Here is a 24,268-nt window from a genome sequence, read left to right on the forward strand (position 1 = left end):
AATTTTTTATTACTAATTCAAGCTTGGATCTTCTTGAGCCAGTTTTGGTAATTTGTGTCCTTCTATAAATTTTTCTATTTTGTCTTAGATATCTATATTTTTGTATACAATTATTCATAATGTTCCCTTATAATCCTTTTATTTCTATAAGGTTGACAGTATTGTTCCCAGTAAAAATGATGTTTTTAGAGAAAGGTGAATTATTGTATAAAACCTACAAATATGTGTATTTTACAAGATCATATTTGGATGTATAAATTCTGGCATATTGTATTTTTTAAAGTAGGCACTTATTGCCTTTTGGTTCTACTGCTTTTCTACAATATAGAAAAATATAACCAGTAGTGCTAAGGATTTCCAAAGAAATTAGGTATCTTGAATCAAGAACATTTTTGTGAGAAGTGCCTTAGGTAAAGTGTTAGAGTAGGAGAAAAGTGTTAATTAGCTAAGAGAATACTGAATGGCCTAAATGAGAGGAATAGTAGGATTGGGGCTGGTAGGATGCTGAGCAAAGGATGATGCATAGATATTCTTGGCAATAGTAGATGTGAACAAGAATGTTGCAGAAGATATGAATACTTAAATTAGGCAATAAAATTCATACAAATCAAGAAAGTTTGTTTTAATGTCACAGGGAACCATTTTGAATCTTCTTTTTGCACTTAAAAGTATTTCTATTCTAAATGTAATATGCATATAGAAAAATCCATGTATCATAAAGCACATCTTAATGTAAATTCATCACCTGAACTCACCTGTATAAAGAGCATCCAAATCAAGAAACAGAACACTATCAACAATCCAGAAGATTCTCTCATGTCCCCTTTTAATCACTACATCCCCCTTACCACTACCATCAAATATATTCAATATTATTTTATCTGATAGTTTGAATCTTTTTCACACCTGACTTTTTTTTAAGTGCTAGTTACACAGCTAACTGATTCCAGTTTCAACTTTAATCTTCTGGGAAATATCTAAGGGATGGGAGCAAAAGTTAGAGTTATATACAAACCAGATGATTAGCCCTGAATAATCAAGAGTTGACTTTTTGCATTTTGTTCTTTAAATACAATTTGGGTTAAACACTTCACATAGACTTTCAAACTGAGCTCAGGATGGGAAAAGATAATTCTGTATGAAATTAAATTTCTATTTTAAGGTTAAAAAGAAAGATAAGTGCTTTTTAGAACACAACCATGTTACAAGATTCTGACTATTTTTACATCACATTTATTTATTAGATTATGATGTGTTCCATGTATGGCATATGCAAAGTAAAGAATATAGACCTTAAATTCAAAATCATTGTAACAGCTTACAAGGAACTTCCTCATGCTGTGCAGGAGGTAGGTAATCTTCCATGGTAAGGATTTTGGAGATATATCCATATCTATAACATGGGTGTAACTTCAGTCATTAGGTCATGTAGTCTGACCTTATTATATAAATTCATATATTAATTTTTAACATTTTTATTGGTTAACTATTTGTAACTAAAATTAAATTGGAAAATTAATGCTTTTTAATACCCAAATTTATATTATAGAGTTAAAAGGAATACTCTATCCCTGCAATAATCCAAGCCTAAGAATGCTTTTCAGATTTTTTCTTCCTATATAATATGCGCTTCTTACTGTTAAAAAGTATTATGAACTATTAAAAAAGAAAATCTGAACATAAACTTCCAAATTCATTTAACAAGTGTTTTTATTCTTCTCCCTTAGACATTCAAACGGGTTTTGATCAGAGAAGACGAGTATGATTCTATTATAGTATTCTATAACTCAGTCTTTATGCAGAGACTGAAAACAAATATTTTGCAGTATGCTTCCACCAGGGTATGTTAAAAGTATCTTTAGATTGGGAAAATCTAATTATAAAACAATGGGTCTCACTAAGACATTAAATAAATCATCTGCCTCTGCTTTTGCTCTAGCCCCCAACTTTGTCACCAATACCTCACATTCCTCGAAGCCCTTACAAGTTTTCCAGTTCACCTTTACGGATTCCTGGGGGGAACATCTATATATCACCCCTGAAGAATCCATATAAAATTTCAGAAGGTCTGCCAACACCAACAAAAATGACTCCAAGATCAAGGTTTGTGTTTTCTCTTTAGGAAATTGGTAAGAAATAGGGAATTATTTAGATTCAAGCATAAAAATATAAAGCTTTCTTCATTTAAAATATGCTATACTCCTGCATCCCTAATTTGTTTATTTATATTAAGTGACATAGTAAGAACTTGTGAGGAAAGAAAGATAATTTGTTTACTTGGGTAGGTTTGCAAACTTAGTCATCAACTTTCCTGGATACTGGGTCTGTTCTTTTGTAAACAGTCTGTGGACCAGTTGGTAATAGGCTTCAAATTATATTTTTGTTAGCCAGTCTACTAAACAAAGAGATTACTTTTGGTTAATAATTTTTATTCTGTAGTTATTTGAATGTCCTGTAAACTCTTTCTATGGATCTGTTCATCTTGCTCTGTTATAAAAATGTAGATGGCTGATTAAATGTAGATGACTAAATTAAGTCTTTAGAAGGTCATCCCTAATTCTCTCTGTGTCTTCTTCAGAAAGGTGCTGTGGATTAAGGACATGATGAGTATGGAACAATTTTTAATGCTTAGATGAAAGATTCTATGCAACTACAAGTTATTATATTATATTTCACATCCAACCACAAATGTTTTCTGGTTTTGAAGTGCCATAGGGTATTTGAAACCGACTATCTGTATAAAGTGGGAGGCAGATTAGTATAGTTAATGTAATCTCATCACAGAAATTGTCAGCCCATATAGTTGTACTTAATGGGCAAAAAAAGCAAACAAAGAGAGGGGATATATTAAACCCTTAGAAAATATTAATATTTGTGTGGTGTGTTTACTTATATAAGTAATGCATACTCATGATAAAAACTTCCAACTCTACAGGAAAAGGTAAAGTAGAAAATAATTGGCAAATGATATAAATGCTCTTGTGTGTCCCTAAACCATCCTTTATTTGTTGAACATCTGTGAACTGAAATCTACACATTATAAGCTGCTAAGATGCCACACCATGTCTAATTTACACAGCCCCACACTTCAACATGAAAATGTATACCAGCGTAATTTTTAATGATGATAATTAATCCATATTATGCTGATAATGATGGGTATTTGCTGATCCTAGTGAATTCATTTTGTGTTGGGGGAGTTCTTCATTCGCAAAAGAGTCATATGAAATTCCTGATAAATCATTGATCAAGCATTAAGAGAGCATCTTTTATTTTTTTCAAATCTTTTCTTAAGATTTTATTTATTTTTAGAGAGGTAAAGAGAGGGAGAAAAACATCAGTATGTGGTTGCCTGTTGCATGCCCCCAACTGGGGACCTGGCCTGCAACCCAAGTATGTGCCCTGACTGGGAATCGAACCTGCAACCCTTTGGTTCACAGGCCAGTGCTCAGTCCACTGAGCCACACCAGCCAGGGTGCATCTTTTTTATTTTAACACTTTCTTTTTTTAAGATTTTATTTATTTGTTAGAGAGAGAGGAAGGGAGGTAGGAAGACAGGGAGAGAAACATCAGTGTGTGGTTGCTTCTCACATGCCCCCAACTGGGGACCTGTCCCACAACCCAGGCATGTGCCCTGACTGGGAATTGTACTGTCGATCCTTTGGTTTACAGGCCGGTGCTCAATCCACTGAGCCACACCAGCCAGGGCTAGTTAATTTTTTTATTGTATTTATTCCATTACATCTCTCCCTCTTATACCCTCTTCCACCTCTACCCACCCCCGCCGCAATCACCACACTGTTTGTCCACATTCATGAGTCTCTTTTTTTTTTTTTTTGCTTGATTCCTCCACTCCTCAACCATCCCCACCTCACCAGACCTATCAGCCTACTCTCTAAGAGTCTATCTCTGTTTTGCTTGTTAGTTCAGTTTGTTCATTATATTGTTAACACTCTGCTTATCTAGCATATTTTGGTATTATAGTTAATCAAGTATATAGAGATTGATATAAAATCTGTATATCAGTTCATTTGTGTATCATCAAATCTTTGTTTTGTCAGACTAATACTGTTCTTCAGCTTTATTATCAAAAACATAAATTATATAGTTCAAACAAGGCCAAACAGGCTAATAGAGATTTCTGATTCTAGGACATATGATAAATAGCCTTTACTCTATATATCAATGTAGATCCTAATTAGAATTGATTATCGCTTAATATTGTGAATTCTTAATGAGAAAATGTGAAAGAAATTTTAATTGATAACATACCCATTGATTTATGAAGAATTAAGTGGGGATAAACTTAAAAGTACCCTCTTTAAATGTGGACAGTGGCAGAATATGTTCTTGCAGACATATAGTTCTTGCTTTAAAAATCTAAGAGACCAACTCAGTGTATGACTAGACAAGTACTGTTAGAATAAGCCTTTGATGAGTATAATTTATAAATGGTTCTAAGAGTAGAGGAAACCTTTGTTTCGGTATTTCTGATAATTCAGAATCCTGTGTGTATGTTTGTTTCCGCAAAGTTGTGTATGATTTTCATTTCTAATTTGTATTTTATCTTAACTTGACAGAATCTTAGTATCCATTGGTGAGTCCTTTGGGGTAAGTATTTTCTCTCTGTGAAATACAGTGACATGCACCATAACTATAAAAAGAAATTGAAGATTTCTATAATTTGAATTTATAATGCTATTTAAACACCTCATCCAAGCATGTTGCATAGAATTTAGAAAATATACATATCAGATTTATTTTCAAGTCAAATATTTTATAAACATTTCTTTGAGATTATGTAATACACATATATGTGTGTACATACATCCATGTATATACATGTAGGTATATAGTCTCAAAGGAATGTTTAAAAAATGGGTTTGAAATTAATTATTAATACGATTTGAAATAAGATACCATATCCAAATGTCACCTGCCAGTTCCTACCTACTGGTCTTCTCCTTCTGTACATATATAGTATTCCCTCACTTATCGCAGGTATTACATTCTAGACCTCCCCGCAATAGGTGAAAATCCGCGAAGTAGGAACCTTACATTTATTTTAGTATTTATATATATTTTAAGGCTTTATAAACTCTTCCCACACATTTATAAACTGTTCCCAGTCCCTTAACAACCTTTCCCACACTTTTATAAACATTACATATGTTCTTAAACATATTCTACACTCTTAAACCTGTGTAACTTTAACAACATACACATACAGTACCGCAAAATCCCATGATATAGCCAAAAATCCACGATAAATAAATAAGTACAATATTTTTTAAAATCCTGCGATACAGTGAGGCCGCGTTAAGTGCACCATGATATAGAGAGGGACTGTACATGCTTTTGCTTCTTCCTCTCAGACCTCTAGAATATCATTTCTCTGGGAAATTGATTAGGACTTGGTTACATGAGACTCTGCCCCAGTATAAATGACAGGGTATATGGTGATCTTTATTCCGGAGGGATCCAAGGAAAAGCTTTGTTTTGAAAATTACTCTAGGCTGGTAACCTACTACTCTAATCGACCTTTCATTAACATCACTAATTCAGCAGTTCTGTATTCAGTGTGCATTACTTTTAATATTTCACCACCCCATCCCTCTTGCCTATAATATTTATTGGTGCATAAAAAATCACATCCAAACTTAGTAACTTAAAACAAACATTTTTTTATCTCAGTTTTCTGTGGTTTCAGTAATTCAGGCATGGCTTAACTGGGTCCAGAGCCTGTCTTCATAAGGCTGCAATCAACATGTCAGCTGGGGCTGCAGTTATCTTAAGGCTCAAATGGAAGAGTGTTTCTTGCAGACTCATTTGTATGGCTGCTGGCTGATTCCTGATGGCTGTCTCCCCAAGCCATCAGTACCTTGCCACATGAGGCTCTCTATAGGGCTACTCACTACTCACATCATAGCAGCTTGCTTCCCAAAGTGGGAATTTTGAGAGAGGAAGGGAAGGAAAGGAGATAATGAACAAGATGGAAGTCGCAGTCTATTGGTCACTGATATTGGAAGTGACATTTCATCACTTTTGCCATATTATTTTTGTCAGAAGCAAGACAGACCCATATTCAAGGAGAGGAGGGTTACACAAGGGTGCAAATACTAGGAGCTGCACATTAGTGAGAGCCATTCTAAAGTCTGTCTACCACACTTCTGCAAGTGAAATAACTAGAGAAAAATAAAAGTTTGTATACTAAAAGACCAGGTATTAAGACATATGTTACAAATCATACAGTGCTATGACATTTAGCTCAGGCTTCACAAAGGAGCTCACATATATAAGTGGGGTTGAATCTGTAAAGGTACAGAGTAGCAGTGTCAAACTTTCCTGCTTGCCATAACCTTTAAAAGAACTGAGAAAATGTTGTATGTACTTCCATATTTTAAAGCTGATAACTAAAAATCTTGTCATAAATTTAATAAGTGCACAGGATTTAGTTTCTATCATATAAATGTGCTCTAAATATATTTTTCATTAAAATCTGTTTTTGCATTTAATTTTTTTTTTTGTGAAAATAAAACATAACACTGGGGAACACTATTTTCAATGAGTTAGATCTGACACTTGTTTTTGACTAACTTTTGGCATCTGAATCCAAAAATGAACACAGTTTTCTCTTATCACGTCAACTTTTTAAGGTACAGGATACCCTCCCTTTGACCCCCAAATCATATAAAATATGCATACAACAGAAAATAAGGAAAAAATTACCCGAATATACTGTTTATTTAGAGTTATTTTATTCATATAAAGGCTATATATTATTACTGTAAGTCAAATTGTGTATAAGTAGTAAAGTTCTGCTACCAAGCATACATATTAAGGTATTTTATCTTTTCAAATGACAGGCTAGGAAATGGCGAAATGAGATACTTGAAACAGTCTCCTTCAGTTGGCAAAGCTTTTCACAAATTGCTTCATGAGACCCAGTTTTATGTGCAGAGGTGGGAATATAATGTTCTTTCTGTCAACAAGTGGCTCATGTAGAATGTTTGGATCACCAAGTTTGAGGTCAGATCTTGGAGGCCAATTCAACTCTACCCAGTGCTCCTCACAAGCTCTGCTGTCCCACATACACAGAAAACAGGGATACTTGGTGTATCCGTGTTGCTGACCAGTAAGGAAGCAGACCATTTTGAGGTCAACACAGATGATCCAATTGTGCTTGTGATATTGCAACAGATCAATGACTCTCTTTATGTCTTCATATTCTTCATGAAAACAAACTGAATGGCCAATTGGGACTGCACCAAATAAACTGCCATTGTGAAGGAGGACACACTTCAAGGTCCGCTTTGAGCTATCGATGAACAGTCACCATTCAGTTGCGTTATAGATTGGAATTCTCAATTCCTCCATTAAACCATGTATGTTATGGCAATAAACAAAGCCACTGTCATTTCGAAAGCACTGCAGAAATGCACTTTCTCTTGATTGGAAGTAGGATGCCTTTGCTCCTTTTTCAAGCAAGTTTTTCTCATGCAGTCTTGATGCTAGGAGTTCTGAAGCCTTTTTGGATAGTCCCAAAATCTCATGCCAAATCATTTAGCTCATGCTGATCAAATCCCTTATGAACTGAGTCATCTTCAATTTCAAAATCTTCATCGTAGCTATTACTTAGTTCTGCACTATATTCCTGTTTTTCACAGAGGGTAGTTAAATGAAAACTGACACTGGGATTTCTGCTGAATGAAGCACTGGGCGTATTTTTCTTGTTATACCCTGAAATTTTCACTATACAAAAGTAATAGTCACTTGAATGACCTCTGTGCTATCGTCAAACCATAGGTATATGAAATGGCAATTTATCACGTGCTCCTATCGTCCACATCCATGAACTCTCAACACACTGCTTGCACACCTTGTGAGGGACCCAAGACTTATCTTGATCACCAGGTTTTATTTTAAAATATGCAAAATAGGCTTGCCTGACAAATGCACTGATGTTTCTCCTTTGACTGGGAATGGTGAAACTGCCACAGATATAACAAAACGAATCAGGGTTGTTTAGGCACTTATGACGAGAAATAGCAGAGGCAGACGTGATCTCAAGGAAAGGAAAGAAGTACGTATGTTAATTAAAAAATAAATTCTGCTAACTCCTCCTATACAGACAAGAACTCGGACTACACTTGAAATACGATTCACTATATAGAGCAGCACACAACCTCTCACCACACTGTCTCATATGTAACTGAATAGCCTAGACAAGTATGAACCTATCTGGTCTCCAAGGTCATCCTCCACCCCACCCCCCATTCAAGGGAGGTTTGCTCTCAGCCAGTAGGGGAGCACTAGTGCTTCCCTTGATCCAGGTTCAATCCATCCTAGAGTGGTTGCATTTAGATAAGCTGTACAGAAAAACTTGACGTGATATAAGAAGAGTAACTGCAGTTGTGAAATCAGCATACCTATTTAAGAATAAAACAGCTGAAAAATCGAACTCAACAGTAATTATGTTAAAAATTGTTCCCCTGTGGTAATCTGCAAAGCATTATAATCCTCAATGTGAAATCAGTCAAATCAGATTTAATTTCTTTTTTTCAATTTTTCCTTGGTTTTGAATTTATTGGGATGACACTAGTTAACCAAATTATACAGGTTTCAGGTGTACAGTTTCATAACACATCATCTGTACCCTGTATTGTATGTTCGCCACCCAAGTCAAGTCTCTTTCTATCCCCAATCAGATTTAATTTCTTTCATAAAGTCTGACCTCATTTTTTAGCTCAAATGAACATGTTCATTAACATTCCTGAGATAATCACCTCACTGTGGTTCTAAAGTAGACAGATAAGAAATAGAGTTTTTCAACATGTTTCTCTTTTGGATAAAATAAGGTATTGTGCCTCCTTTGGTATTTCTTAACAAAACCTTCTTTAATTTGCTGTGACAGGATTCTCCTTTAGAACATATTGCTTTCAAACCATCTCCGGTAATAGTGGATGAACACATATCCTTAAGTCTTCTTGATATTTGACTTTTTTATTTAAAACCTTTATGAATTAGCAGCATTTCAGCAAATACTGTTATCAATGATAGTTTAAAATATATAAACTAGGACTTTCGGCCAAGATGGAGGCGTAGACAGAAAGGCTGTGTCTCCCTCCACAACTAAGAAGGAATACAACTACCTCAAAACTAGAAACAACAAGTTCCAGAATATTAATCTGCATGGAGGTCCAGCAAACAAAGATATAAAGAAGAGAAAGGTAGGAGGGGCAGAGCCAGGGCAGAGAGGATGCGGTGTGGTGGCAGCAGCAGCGGCAGGCTGGCGGAAAGTCCAGTCATACATTTTAAAAAGTCAGGAGGGACACCTGGGGAGTGTTCCCAGCTCCTCACCGGACTTCGGAGCTCAAGGCCCTAGCACTGGGGAAAATCAAGCCTCACTGCTTCTGACTGCAGACCAGTGGGGGGTTGGGGCAGAAGCAGAAACTGCTGGTCTCTCATCAGAGTCTGCTTGTTTAAAGACCCCCACGGTCCTAGAACGTCCGTAGACCCATCTACTCCAGGGATGATGGCCAGGGCAGCAGCTAGAGGGGCACCAGTTCAGTGCGGAAGTGGGAGAGGTGCCTGGAAAAGGGGCTAGTGCTAGACAGGTTCCATTGTTCCCTCTCGGACCCTTCCCTCACATAGAGCGCCACAACATGGTAAAACAGGTCTCCCTGTACTGACGAATCCCCAAGGCTCTGTCCCTTACAATGCAACAGGAGCGACAGCTCTACCTAGGATGCAGATGCAGACAAACACAGGAGCCTTTCAGAATGAGGAGACAGAGAAGTATGGGCCCAAAAGGGGGAATGGATCAAGGTTCCAGTGGGAGAACTAAGTGATGAGGAGATAGCCTAACAGATGAGGAGATGACAACCTAACAGATGCAGAATTCAAAACACTGGTGATAAAGATGCTCACAAACTTGACAGATATGCTTGAGTATGGCAAACATAGAAGAAGTGAAGGCTATGCTAAGTGAAACAAAGGAAAATCCATACAAAACCAATGGTTAAGGGAAAGAAACTGGGGTTCAATGATTTGGAACATAAGAAAGAAACAGTCAACCAGTGCAGAATGAGGAAGAAAGTATTGAAAAAAATGAGGAAAAACTTCCCAAATTTTGCAAAGGAAGCCGGGAGGGTCCCAGGTGAGCTGGACCCAGAGGGTACCACACCAGGACGCATCATGATTGAGATGCCAAAGGTGAAAGATAAAGAAAAGGTCCTGGGGGCAGCAAGAGAGAGGCGGAGAGTTGCCTACAGGGGGCTGCCTATAGGACTATCAGCTGATTTCTCAGAGGACGCTTTGCAGGCAGGAAGGGAGTGGCAAGCAGTATTCAATGTGATGAAAGGCAACCTGCAACCAGGATTACTCTATCCAGCAAAGCAATAATTTGGAATGGAAGGGCAGATGAAGTGCTTCCCAGATGAGATAAAGCTAAAGGAGTTCATCATCACCAAGCCATTATTATATGAAATGTCAAAGGGACTTACTTAAGAAGATCAAAACTATGAACACTAAAATGACAACAAACTCAACTATCATCAGCTGAATCTAAAAAATAAAAACAAAATCCAACTAAGCAAACCAGAATAGGAACAGAATCATAGGTATGGGGCTCATTTGGAGGGTTACCAGCTAGGAGGGGGGACAGGGAGAGATGGGGAAATAGTGCAGGGATTAAGAAGCATAATTGATTGGTACAAAATAGAGAGGGGAAAGTTAAGAATAATATAGGAAAGGGTGAAGCCAAAGAATTTATATGCACGACTCATGGACATGAACTAAGGGGTGGGATTGCTGGGGGAAAGAGGGGCATGGGGTGGAGGGGAGCAAAGGAAAAAATTGGAACTAGTGTGACAACATAATCAATAAAATATACTTAAAAATATATATATTGTTTGTATAACTTGTCAACATAGTACCCATAAAGTGAAATTATTATTCACTGGACACTTCATCTCATTAAATTCTTGTGTTTTCTCAAGCTGTGTTATGCCCTCCAAAAAACAAAAAACAAAAATGGACAAAAACTGGGCTCCAGAAAGCTGTTTCACTTTTTATGCTTCTGAGAAAGAGGTAGCTTGAGTTTGGTATGTGAGTGTGTTCTGAAACTGAGGAACCAGGACTTTCAAAATAGTAGTCAGAGTTGTTAGAGGAAGAGCCTCATGGGAAGAGACAGGAAGACTTAAAAAGAGTGGGTATTTAATTGGGTATATAGTTACTCTGATTTTGAGGCTTTTCATAAGTCTTACTTGGTCCAATAAAGCAGAAAGTTAAAATGCATATATTACCTTTGCCTGATTGTTGACACAATTCAAACTACAATTAAGAGTTGCGAACTACAAAATGCTTGCATTTAAGAATTTAATAGAAAATTCTGTAATTCGTAGACTTCTGAGAAGTTTCAGAAAATAAATCAGATGGTGTGTAACAGCGACCGTGTGCTCAAAAGAAGTGCAGAAGGAAGCAACCCTCCTAAACCACTGAAAAAACTGCGCTTTGATATTGAAGGATCAGATGAAGCAGATGGAAGGTAGGAGCAGTTTCAGAATGCATCTCGGTTGATGAGCTGATTATCTGGAGAACTCAGAGTGCCAGTTCTGCTTTTAACTTCCACCAATCCCTTTCATGCCAATTTTATTTGGAAATTGTTAGGATTACACAAAATAATAGGTATGACTGCATCCCAGAGTTAAAATAAATCATATAACATTACTGAAATAAATTGAAAATATAAGATGTTTAATCATTTTGATAAAATATTGTTACTTTTGATTAATATTTGATTTTAAAATGCTTACTCTTGAAAAATATCAGCTATTGTATTTTATAAAACCTCTGAAAAACTACATAGGATCATAAATTTGTGATATTTATATTTTAGATCATTTGTTCATAAACCTTTGAAATTAAAATCTCACTAAAATAAGAGTATAAAATAAGTCATTTAAAACACCATAATTATTGGGAATTTGAGTTTTCCATTTATACATATACATATGAAATATTTTGCATTTTTTAAATCTGCAGTAAACATCTCCCACGGGAGTCCAAATTTCAACAGAAACTGGCAGAAATGAGTAAGTACTTATCAATTCACCCTATGTAAATGAAACTGTTTACATTGAAAAAGAACTTTTCACGTTAGAAAAGAATTAATATATATAATTCTTTTAATTAATGGACTTTCTCATACATTTAAGGTATAATTTAAACAAGGATGTGTTTTTTACATACACAAACATTTTTAGTTTATATGTATCATGCAAAGTGAAGGTCATCTTGACCCTTTCTGAAATCTTTTGAGCAAGAACACTAAGTAAAACCACTTGTTCAGCATTAATGGCTGTGGTTAGAAACTGAACTCTAATGAGGAACTTTTAAAGTGTGTTGGGTATAAGCACAGGTCTTACAAACTTAGCATAGATAAACATCATAACCTTTATTTAAAGAATAATCTTCTATTATTGAACTTTCCTATCTTGCAAGTTTTTAAACTGGATTTAAAACAAAAGTTTTCCATTACTGGAATTCAGAATTTTGATTAAAAACCACCACTTATCATTTTCCAAGTTATACAGTGACATAAATTTGGAATGTTAAAGCAAATGGAATTCTGTCCTGTTACTCTTACACTATAAAAGATTAACCTAAGTATTGTAGATGGAAAGCGCATCGAGAAAAAGATAAACGTGTGCTAACTGCTACTGGGTTGTCTTAGAGAGAGAGGTAGCTATGATGGTGAGTGTGACATTTCATGATAGTGTGGTTCCAGATCTATTTACAGGGTCTTGGAAAGAAGAGAAACATAAGTGATATAAGTATAAAGCTAACATTCCTATCAATAAGAACAATACCAATTAAAGTATGACTTTTGAAAAAGGGGCTTTCTTTCAAAATGTCTCTGTAGATACTAATTTTGAAATATAAAGGATTTAGGGGAGGAAGATGGTGACGGAGTAGGTAGCAGTGTTGTCTGCTTGCTCCCATCGCGTAAGGACTTGGAGTACTAACACAGAGTGGAGTGAGTGAGTGCGGATTTCAGAGAGGGCTAACAGGGAAGGGAGTGTGGGAGCAGCATGAAAGAGGGCAGAAAGCTCAGCCCAAGCTTTCCAAGCGGAGTTACTGGGTTTCCCAGACCGGTGCCTCTGCCGCATCGCACCCCAAAGGGGCAGTTACTGACCGGCTCATTAGCCGGTATCTTCTTGGAACTTCCCCCTGCCACAGGCGCACTGACCAGCAAAGTCCTAGAGGGAGTCAGCAAGAAGGTTTAGTTGAAACAGCCAGAGGCATGGGAAGAGAGTGAACAGCTCACACTTTGAGAAACTGTATGAACTGAGTCTAGGTGGGCACTCCCTTGGCTGACAACTCTGCACCCTGGGCGCTTGCACCAAGGCTCCACCAAACAAAAAAGCAGAACTGAGCCCAGGAGAGGGGCATATATGGGAAATCTGCGGCAGAACTGCAGACTTGGTAGGGACCCTAGGCAGGCAAGTGTCACACACAGGTGTACAGGCAGGGACGCAGGCCAGTGCTGCAGCTTGGAGGCAACACAGAGGCTTTTTTGGAAGAGGAGCGGAGACAGGACCTGAGACCAGGCAGGGACTATTGGCATGCGCACTGGTCCATCAGCAGAACAGTGTTGCTAGACAAACCTGAGGAGGGCTGGAGGGTGCTGCAGGACCAGGGAATAGGGGGTCTCAACTAAGTACGGCACACAGCAGAGCTGCGGCACACCCAAGAGTGAGAGAATAGCAACCCCAGAATCAAGCTAGATCTCCTCACAGCCAACCAACCAGAAAAGATTTGAAACCCATGAAATTTTGACCAGGGGCAGGTCCATAAAAAGAAGACAGTGCCCAAAGGTTGTACTGGGTAAAAACTCTTTCTTTAATCTGTTTCTTACCTTCTCTCCCTCCTATTCTTCTTCAATTTTTTTCTGTTTGTCTATTTTGTTTATCCTCCCTCTCACACTAAACATATAGCAAATAACTGCTATATAAGCCTAATACTATACGCTTCCACTTTCTCACTTCATTCTGCATTCTTCCCTCCTTTTTTCAACATACAATGTAAATATTAATACTGTCTCGCATAGCCTTGACCCTACTTGCTACTATTATTATTCTACCATCATCCCACTCAAAAATTATCTTTCTTTCATTTAAAACAACTCTTATCTGTTTTTCCTATAGTATAATAGTGTTAAACTCTTTACATTTATATTAATACTGGCTCATTTGCTGCTGATAGTGTGATTGTGGGTGGGGGATATTTTTGAGGGTGTAGGTTTCTTGCCTGGGTTGTGTGTTTATGTTTTAACAGCATCTCCACAAAAGAACTCAAGACAAGGTGGGCAGAGGGACTCTCAATCAACTAGCCAGAGGGAAGGATCCACCAAAGAGTAACTGAAATACAACCAGACAACTTAAACAAATGGTATAAAGGGAATCCCAAGAGTATCAAGTTCAGGAGATCAAAGAAACTGCACTACTGAATCCCCCAGGTCTCCTAAACAGAATAGCATACCACAAAGGCGGGAAATCAAAGCAGACAAATGTAAGAAAGAAAAACAAACAAGAAGCATCCAAAATGGGGAGACACAGAAACAACCTCCCAATGAAAGTAAAAGAGGAATCCCCAGAAAGAAAGCTAGATGAAACAGACGTAAGCCAACTATCAGACATGGAATTCAAAAGAATGGTTATAAGGAAGCTCAATGAACTTGACAAACTCAAAGAAAACTATAACGAACTCCAGGGGAATTACAAAGAATTCCAGGGAAGCTATAGGGAACTTAGAGAACTACACCTGCATAAAAAAGGACATAGAAACCATCAATAAGAACCAGGAAGAAATGAAGAATGTAATCTCTGAATTGAAGAACACGGTAGAATCAATCAAAAGCAGGCTAAAGGAAGCAGAGGATTGGATCAGTGAGTTAGAGGACATTGTAGAAAAAAATTCCCAGACCATACAACAAAATGAAAAAAGACTTAAAAAGAATGAAGAGGGTGTAAGAGAACTGCTGGACAACAGGAAACGAAAAATATGGGAATCATAGGGATACAAGAAGGTGAAGAAGAGGAGCATGGGATAGAAAACCTGTTTGAAAAAGAAATGACAGAAAATTTTCCTAATCTGACTAGAGAAAAAGTCATATAAGCCAGGAAGCACAGAGGGTTCCAATGAAGATGAACCCAAAAAGGCCCACTCCAAGGCACATCGTAATTAAAATGGCAACATTCAAAGACAGAGAGAGAATCCTAAAAGCAGCAAGAGAAAAACAGCAAATAACATACAAGGGAGCTCTGATAAGGCTATCATCAGATTTCTCAACAGAAACACTACAAGCCAGAAGGGAATGGCAAAAAATATTCCAAGCAATGAATAACAAAGCCCTACAGCCAAGACTACTCTACCCAGCAAGGCTCTCTTTCAAATTGGAAGATGAAATAAGGAGTTTCCCAGACAAAAGAAGACTAAAAGAATACATCTCCACCAAACTAGCATTGCAAGAGATGCTAAAGGGAATGCTTTAAGAAAAAGAAGGAAAAAAGAAAGGGAGAGGACCACAGGTACGAAAGTAAATGGATAAATACCTGTCAATTATAACTTAAAAGTAAATAGATTAAGTGCTCCAATCAAAAGACATAGGGTAGCTGAATGGATACGAAAACATGATCCATATATATGCTGTCTACAAGAGACACACATCAAAACAGAAGATTTACACAGACTGAAAGTGAAGGGATGGAAAAAAGTATTCCAAGCAAATGGACATTAAAAAAAGCTGGGGTAGCAATACTTATATCAGACAAAACAGATTTCACAGCAAAGGCCATAAAAAGAGACAAAGAAGGGCATTCCTAATACTTTCGGGAACAGTCCATCAAGAAGACATAACCCTGGTAAACATATATGCACCCAATACAGGAGCACCCAAATAATAAGGAAAATACCAGAAGACCACAAGAAGGATATCAACAGCAACACACTCATAGTAGGGGACTTTAACACCCCATTATCAACCATAGACAGATCTTCAAAGCAAAGAAACACCAAGGATATGAGGCATTGAACAACACTAGATCAAATGGACTTAACTGATATATATAGAACTTTTCACCCCAAAGAAGCAAAATATACATTCTTTTCAAATGCACATGGGATATTTTCAAAGATAGATCACATGGTAAGACACAAAACAAGCCTCAGCAAATTCAAGAAAATTGAAATTATGTCAAGCATCTTAGACCACAATACCTTGAAACTAGAAATCAACCTCAAGTCAAAAACTCAAAGACATTCAAACATGGAGAATGAATAACATGATATTAAATAATGAACAGATTAACGATGACATCAAGGAAGAAATCAAGAAATTTCTGGGAACTAATGATAATGAACACACAACAGCCCAAAACCTATGGGACACAGCAAAAGCAGTCCTGAGAGGAAAGTTCATAGCAATACAGGCCTAGGTGAAAAGGATGGAAGACTCTCACATAAAAAATGTAACCCTACAGCTACAAGAACTAGAAACACAACAACAAACAAAGCCCAGGGTGAGTGTAGGAAGGAAATCATCAAAATCAGAGCAGAATTAAATGACATAAAGAATAAACAAACAATTCAAAAGATCAACAAAAGTAGGAGCTGGTTCTTTGAAAAGATCAACAGACTCATCAAGAAAAAAAGAGAGAGGACCAAAATAAACAAAATCAGAAACGAAAAAAGAGAAATCACGACCGATACTGCAGAAATACAAAGGATTGTTAGAAATTACTACAAACAATTCTATGGCAAGAAACTTGACAACCTGGATGAAATGGACAAATTTCTAGAAACATATAATCTTCCAAAACTGAATCAAGAAGTAGAAAGCCTGAACAGACCAGTAACAAAGAGTGAGATTGAAACAGTAATCAAAAACTCCCAGCACACAAAAGCCCTGGACCGGATGGCTTCACAGACGAGTTTTACAAAACATTTAGGAAAGAACTAATGCCTACCCTTCTAAAACTATTCCAAAAAATCCAAGAAGAGGGAAATCTCCCAAATTCTTTCTATGTAGCCAGTATTACCCTAATTCCAAAACCAGCTCAAGACACAACAAAGAAAGAAAACTACAGACCAATATCACTGATGAATATAGATGCTAAAATTGTCAACAAAATATTGGCAAACCAGATCCAGCAACACATTAGAAAGACTGTACACCACGATCAAGTGGGATTCATCCCAGGGATGCAAAGATGGTATAATATTCACAAATCAATAAATATAATACACCACCTAAACAAAATGAAAGAAAAAAAAATCATATGATCATATCAATAGATGCAGAAAAAGCATTTGATAAAGTACAATATCCATTTATGATGAAAACATTCATCAAAATGGGAATAGAGGAAGCATACCTCAACATAATTAAGGCTATATGCAAGATACCTGAAGCCAGCATCATACCCAATGGACAAAAACTGAAAGCATTCCCCCTGACATAAGGAACAAGACAAGGAAGTCCACTCTCTCCACTCCTGTTGTAACATAATGTTGGAAGTTCTAGCCACAGTAGTCAGACAAGAAAAAGAAATAAAAGGCATCCAAATGGGGAAAGACGAAGTCAAACTGTCATTATTTGCAGATAGTGTACATAGAAAACCCTATAGACTCCACTAGAGAACCACTCAACATAATAAGTGAATTCAGCAAAATAGCAGGGTACAAAGTTAATATTCTGAAATTGAAGGCATTTCTGTACACCAACAATAAAATATCAGAGATAGAAACTAAAAAAAAAAAATCCCTTTTACGATAGCAACAAGAAAAATAAAGTATCTAGGAATAAACTTGACCAAAGAGATAAAAGACCTTTACTTGGAAAACTACATAACACTGAAGAAAGAAATTAAGGAAGATACAAGGAAATGGAAGCAAATACCATGTTTATGGATGGGAAGAATTAACATCATTAAAATGTCCATACTCCCCAAAGCAATTTATAGATTCAATGCAATCCCTATTAAAATACCAGCAACATATTTCACAGACCTAGAAAAAATACTTCAAAAATTTATATGGAACCAAAAAAGACCCCTAATAGCCAAAGCGATCTTGAGACAGAAGAACACAGCAGGAGGAATCACAATACCAGACATCAAACAATACTACAAAGACACTGTGATCAAGACAGTCTGGTACAGGCATAAGAACAGACATATAGATCAATGGAACAGAATAGAGAACCCAGAAATAAACCGAAGTCTATATTGTCAACTAATATTTGACAAAGGGGGAAGGAGCATAAAATAGAATGAGAAGAGCCTCTTCAACAAATGGTGCTGGGAGAACTGGACAGGGACGTGCAAAACAATGAAACTAGACCACCAACTTACACCACATAGAATAAACTCAAGATGGATCAAAGACTTAAAAGTAAGTCATGACACTATAAAAGTTCTAGAGGAAAACATAGGCAGGAAAATTTCAGATATTCCATGTTGCAATATTTTCACCGATACATCTCCTAAGGCAAGGGAAATAAAAGAAAGAATAAACAAGTGGGACTACATCAAACTAAAGAGTTTCTGCTCAGCAAAAGAAAGCATCAGCAAGATGAAATGGAAACCAACCATATGGGGAAACATTTGCCAATGATACCTCAGACAATGGATTGATCTCCAAAATATATAAAGAACTTAAACATCTCAACACCAAGAAGGCAGACAGCCCAATTAAAAAATTGGCAAAGGACCTGGACACACACTTCTCCAAGGAGGATACACAGAGGGTCTGTTGACATATGACAGAATGCTCAACATCACTATCAGAGATGCAAATTAAAACCACAATGAGATACTGCTTTACACCTGTCAGAGTGTCCATCATTAACAAATCAACAAACAACAAGTGCTGCCGAGGATGTGGAGAAATGGGAACCTTGGTGCACTGTTAGTGGGAATGCAGACTGGTGCAGCCACTATGGAAAACAGTATGGAATTACTTCAGAAAACTAAAAATGGAACTGCCTTTTGAACCAGTGATTCCACTGCTAGGATTATACCCGCAGAATCCTGAAACCGCAATTCAAAAGAACATATGCACCCCTATGTTCATAGCAGCACTGTTTGCAATAGCCAAGTGCTAGAAACAGCCTAAGTGCCCATCTGTAGATGAATGGATTAAAAAACTGGTACATTTACACAATAGAATACTATGCAGCAGAAAAAAGAAGGAACTCCTGCCATTCGTGACAACATGGATGGAACTAGAGAGAATTATGCTTAGAGAAATAAGCCAGGCAATGAAAGAAAAATACCATATGGTATCACCTATTACAGGAGACTAATGAACACCACAAACAAATGAACAAAATTGAACAAGGAACAGAGTAACAGTTATAAGGGGGGAGCGGGGAGGGAGAGCAGGGGGATAAGTAAGGGAAGGGTCTAATCAAAGAACATGTATGAATGACACATGGGCATCGATAACAGGGTGGAGAATGAATGTGGGAGAAGGGGTGAGCTGGATTGTGGGGAGCAATGGGGGAAAAATTGGACAACTGTAATTGAAAAAAAATTCTGTAAAAGAATTTATAAGAATGCTTTTGATTTTTTAGACAATTTTTTATGTGCATTAGTTTGAAGACTTCAATTAAAACTACATTTACCAAAAATTTAAGTTTTTTTGTTATAAATGAATCTCTTCTTTTGATTTTACATTGACTAAATACTATTTTAAATAATTGTGGCTTTTCCACCCCAGTACATGAAAATAGAAATGAAGCTTATAACCAAAATCAGGCCTTGAAAATATAAGGAAGCATTATGGAGCTCATAGATATGCACTTTTAAGGGAGCAGAAAGCTGTAAAAACATGTATGTTTTCTTAGAGAAGAATTCAGTTGCTGAAGTCAGAACATTTCCTGAGGACACACTTAGCTATAATGGTGAATTCTCTCTGCCTGCTGAAATGCAGGGATTTGTGCAGCTGGAAAGTTAGGGAGAAGCAGCAGGAGTTTTAACTCTTAAAGCTAAGAAATTCTCTAGGCTCCTCTTTAGCTTCCTCAAAGAATTGCATTAAAAAAAAATCAGACAATGCTAGATTACTCAGAGTAGAAGGGTCACAGGGAGAGACTTAGAATTTGTTTTCTTTCTTTAAGAAATGTAAATATTCTTTGTGCTACTTTATGAAAAGCTCCTGCCCACCATTAAAATCAAGTTCAGAATTTTAAAATAATCTAAAAGAAATGTTCAGACAGCTGTCATAGGGGAGGGGATTTCTGGGGCTGTGTGAGAAACAAAGCAACTCATAGACACAGATAACTGTATGGTGATTAACCAGAGGGAAAGGGGGATGAACAATATATAAGAGGGTAAAGGGAAGGATAAATGGTGATGGAAGGAGACTTGACTTTGGGGTGGTGAACAGATAATCCAGTATACAAGTGATATGTTGTAGAACTGTATACCTGAAGCCTATAAGAAGTCTATCCATAAGGTATCCAGCCATGTGCTATGAAAAATAGACATTTATTGAAAATGATACAACATACAAGAAGCATTGTACATAGGACAATGATGCCTCAGTAATCACCTTGGGACCTCACACAGTTCTCCCAGTCGCCATCAACTGCCCCATCATATTTTCCTGCATCTCATCGACAGTCCGAAATCTCTTCCCTTTTAAAAGTGATTTTAGTTTTGGGAAAAAAACAGAAGTTTCAGGGCACCAAATCTGGGCTGTAGAGGGGCTGGAGTTACCTGGGTGATTTGATGTTTCACCAAAAAACTGCAAAAGATGTGATACATGAGCAGGCTCATTGTCATGATGAAGTTGCCCATAGCTGCAGCCTTCTGAATCATCCAAATAGTTTACATGGAGCAATGTTCAAGCTTAATACAAAATTTGATACACATTTGTTGTTCTGCTTGATCCATTTTGAATGGGACAACCACAGAGTACACATGCTTACTCAGCAGCATCTACTGCCCCCACTGACTAGTACAGTGAAGTTGTCATTCTTCACACGTGCATTCCAGTCCAGTCTCCTTGTCTGCCAGGTTACAAAGATGTCACGCAAACCATTCTCCTTATATTAATAATGGCTGGACTTTTTCCAGACCGACCTCGTATAATTTTATTAACCAATATTACCCCAATAAATTCAATAAAAACAAAGAAATGTTTTGTTCTTGCCTGTGATGTAATTAATAATGTACATTTTCAATATCCATTTCTACATTAAATGAACTTTGAGCTGATAGTCTTTGTTATACCTGCAAGCCATCTCTGAACACAAGGGAATTGCTAATTTTGTCAAGAATGCCACTCTCACTTCAGCAGATCATTCTGGGTCAGCCCAGCATTCTGCTCTGCTTAAGTGTCACACTCAAAGCTCATCATCTCATCATCTATAGGTCTACAAAGTTGGGTGTACCTGGAAGTGTATAAGTCTACCTTCTGGGTTACATAAGAAAATATTAGAATTTCTGGTTTTATCTCATCTGCCTTTAATGTTTATTTGGGGGGGGGCTGTGTTCTATAATTTGTACACACATACATATTCATATATATATATGTTCATGTTTTGGTGGCTCATGCTTGGGGTACACTTTACTCTAGGGATATTTGATTTTTTTAAAAATTGGAAACCACTGCTTTTGTAAGGCCCTGAACTGCACTGATTTGTCATAAGCATAACATCTATGGTAGCCTTTTGCCAACTTACCTAGTACCATCAGTGCCATTAACAGTTCTTCATCTTTTTTCCAGCATCTACTCGAACACGAATGCAAAAGCAGAAGATGAATGATAGCGTGAATATCTCCAGCAGGGAAGAAAAGTGAGGATTTCATGACTTTGGTGGTACTGTGTTCACCCCTGGCCTCATTTTCTCACAGATCTTGACTGTATAACTCCCAGGTTCTGTTTACAGCCACATTTAATACATGTCTTCAACTCTTTTTGGATATAAAATGTGCAGGTGCAGACGATTCCTAAGCCATTTGCAATGCTGTCATTGATAGATTATATATTGTTATTGTACAAGATTGAAAATCTTGTGTAAAACCTGCCATTTAAAAAGTTATAACAGATGTTTCTATTTTCAAAGGATGCCTGGGAGTTGGAGTCCCAACAACCCGTGCCTGTCAGAGTACTTTGTCTTCTCTTGTGGCATATGTGTGATGTTTGCTATTTTTTTATATTAATTTATATTTATTTTTTTTAATTTAACATACCCTTAGAAAATGTGTCTTGTCTTCCAAATACAATTTGGCTGACTGACCTCTATTCACCCAAATGATCCTGAATTCTTCATCTAAAACAGATATTAGAAACTAGAATATAATTACTAATTTTTCCACATTAGATTTTAATGTACTAATGGAACCTGATGTATTGTGTGATTGTTTTATAAAGTTTGGCTTTTAAATACAAGCAGAAAGCAAACTATAAACATAGGATATTGTCATACTACTGATACAGATTTCATACCTCAGGACTTCTAAGAATTTATTGATTCTTTATACAACTCATGCTTTAAAATTAGGGTTATTAATAGTACTTATGGTTTTTATACCATTCAGATCACTGAACTCATAAAATATCTATCTAGTACTTGGAAAATAAAGTGTTCAGCTATAGCTTTGCTATAGAGGACCCTAATTCAGTATATCCAAAGTGCACTTCCTAATGTTTCTGGGTCCTGAAAAATCAAGATTCAAAATAATTTTACTCTATAAACAGACTGTTAACTATAGGTGTCTTAATATTTTTCTTAAAGACGTCTCTAAGTGCATCTCAGCAATTAAGTGTCCTCCAAAATTTGGGAAGGAGTGTGTGTTCTCTGGAATGGTACATGTCTTCCATGTATCTTTAGAGCTGGCAATTGTCTGTCGTTTATTGTTTTTGAGTCAGTATGGTCTAACACTGGCACATTCAAAGCAACATTATTTCCAGTTCAAAATTTCAAGTATGTATTCAGAGGTCTTTGGGTTAGGCATTAATGTTTCTAATTTTTTGCAAATATTTTAAAATAGCTACATTGTAAAAGAGGTGATTTCCCTCCTGGCACCTAAGGTGTATTTGAACTATCTTGTGTGATTAACTTATTTAGAGATGTTATAATTTAAAATAGATGGTATTTAAGATAGCATCAACTAGCTTTTAGGAAAATCACTTTTTCTAAACTCTTCCTAAAAAGAAATCTGCCCTGTTTGTTGGAAAAGAAAATTTTATTTTGTGCTGAATAAAGTTTCAAACTTGTTTTCTTTTACAGTCATCTTGATAACAAAGACACTAGAATGCTTTACCCCATTTCCTCATTATTTTTTGCATGAATATCATACAAATCAGTTAGCTTTTAGGTCAAGTGCTTACCATATTCCCAAGCCTATTGCTAATAAGTTCACATTAGAATTAGTGCCAGAATTTTAGGAACTGCAGAGATCGTGTATTGAGATTTCTTAAATAAGGCGCCAGAGATTGCTTTATTGATTTTTTTTTGTATTGGTTAAAATTATGCATTTAATATTGCTATGTTACTATTTTCTACAATTAATAGTTTGTCTATTTTAAAATAAATTAGTTGTTAAGAGTCTTAATGGTCTGATGTGGTCTTTGTATTAAGTGCACTAATATTCTCATATATATAAACTCTCTCCTAGTATCTTATCTGTTATTAGCCTTTAATGGGTTTTATATGCTGATGATTCATACCTAAATTTATCTTTCTAGCCCTGACCTCTTCACAGAGGTCAAAGCTCTCATAGGCAATAGAACTCTTCATGCCTACTCCTACCCCCTCTCAGTTTCTCAAAATATGAACCAAAATCAATCAAACAGAAATACCTTGTTTCTTCTACCCTAGATTTTTCCCATTTTACTAAATACTTGCTTGAGCCCAAAACCTAGGAGTCATCTATTAACCCTTGTCTGGACCACTGTTAAAGACTTCTAACAAGTCTCTCTTTCCTTTTTACCACTGAACCCAATAAAGAACAAAAATCATTCTTTTAATATGTAAATTGATTCACATTGCTACTCTGCTTGAAGTATTCCTATTGTGGCCTGCGAAGTGGTCCCTACCTCCTTCTCCATCCTCACCTCACTTTCTCTTTGCTCACTATACTTCAGCCACCTGAACTTTTCTCTAATGCTGAGCCTGTCGTTATGCCTCAGGCTTTTACATTTGCTATTCCTTCTGTCTAGGTGTCCTTTCCTCAGAATTTTGCCTTTCAGGGAT

The 24,268-nt window shown here is 36.6% G+C and overlaps 1 protein-coding gene across 1 annotated transcript in view; it reads left to right on the forward strand.

Annotated features, from left to right (window-relative positions):
- RB1 (RB transcriptional corepressor 1) overlaps positions 1 to 23,627 on the forward strand; it is a 239,554-nt gene extending 215,927 nt beyond the window's left edge. The window contains exons 21-27 of the mRNA XM_090258651.1: positions 1,245 to 1,349; positions 1,728 to 1,841; positions 1,940 to 2,103; positions 4,581 to 4,611; positions 11,406 to 11,548; positions 12,046 to 12,095; positions 21,796 to 23,627. Coding sequence (XP_090114777.1) covers positions 1,245 to 1,349; positions 1,728 to 1,841; positions 1,940 to 2,103; positions 4,581 to 4,611; positions 11,406 to 11,548; positions 12,046 to 12,095; positions 21,796 to 21,869 — 681 coding nt within the window. The 3' untranslated portion in view covers positions 21,870 to 23,627. The remainder of the gene's footprint in view (positions 1 to 1,244; positions 1,350 to 1,727; positions 1,842 to 1,939; positions 2,104 to 4,580; positions 4,612 to 11,405; positions 11,549 to 12,045; positions 12,096 to 21,795) is intronic.
- Positions 23,628 to 24,268: the final 641 nt, after the last annotated feature.

Source organism: Furipterus horrens, unplaced genomic scaffold, assembly GCF_987537825.1.
Source record: "Furipterus horrens unplaced genomic scaffold, mFurHor1.1.pri manual_scaffold_12, whole genome shotgun sequence".
NCBI classification, from domain to species: domain Eukaryota; kingdom Metazoa; phylum Chordata; class Mammalia; order Chiroptera; family Furipteridae; genus Furipterus; species Furipterus horrens.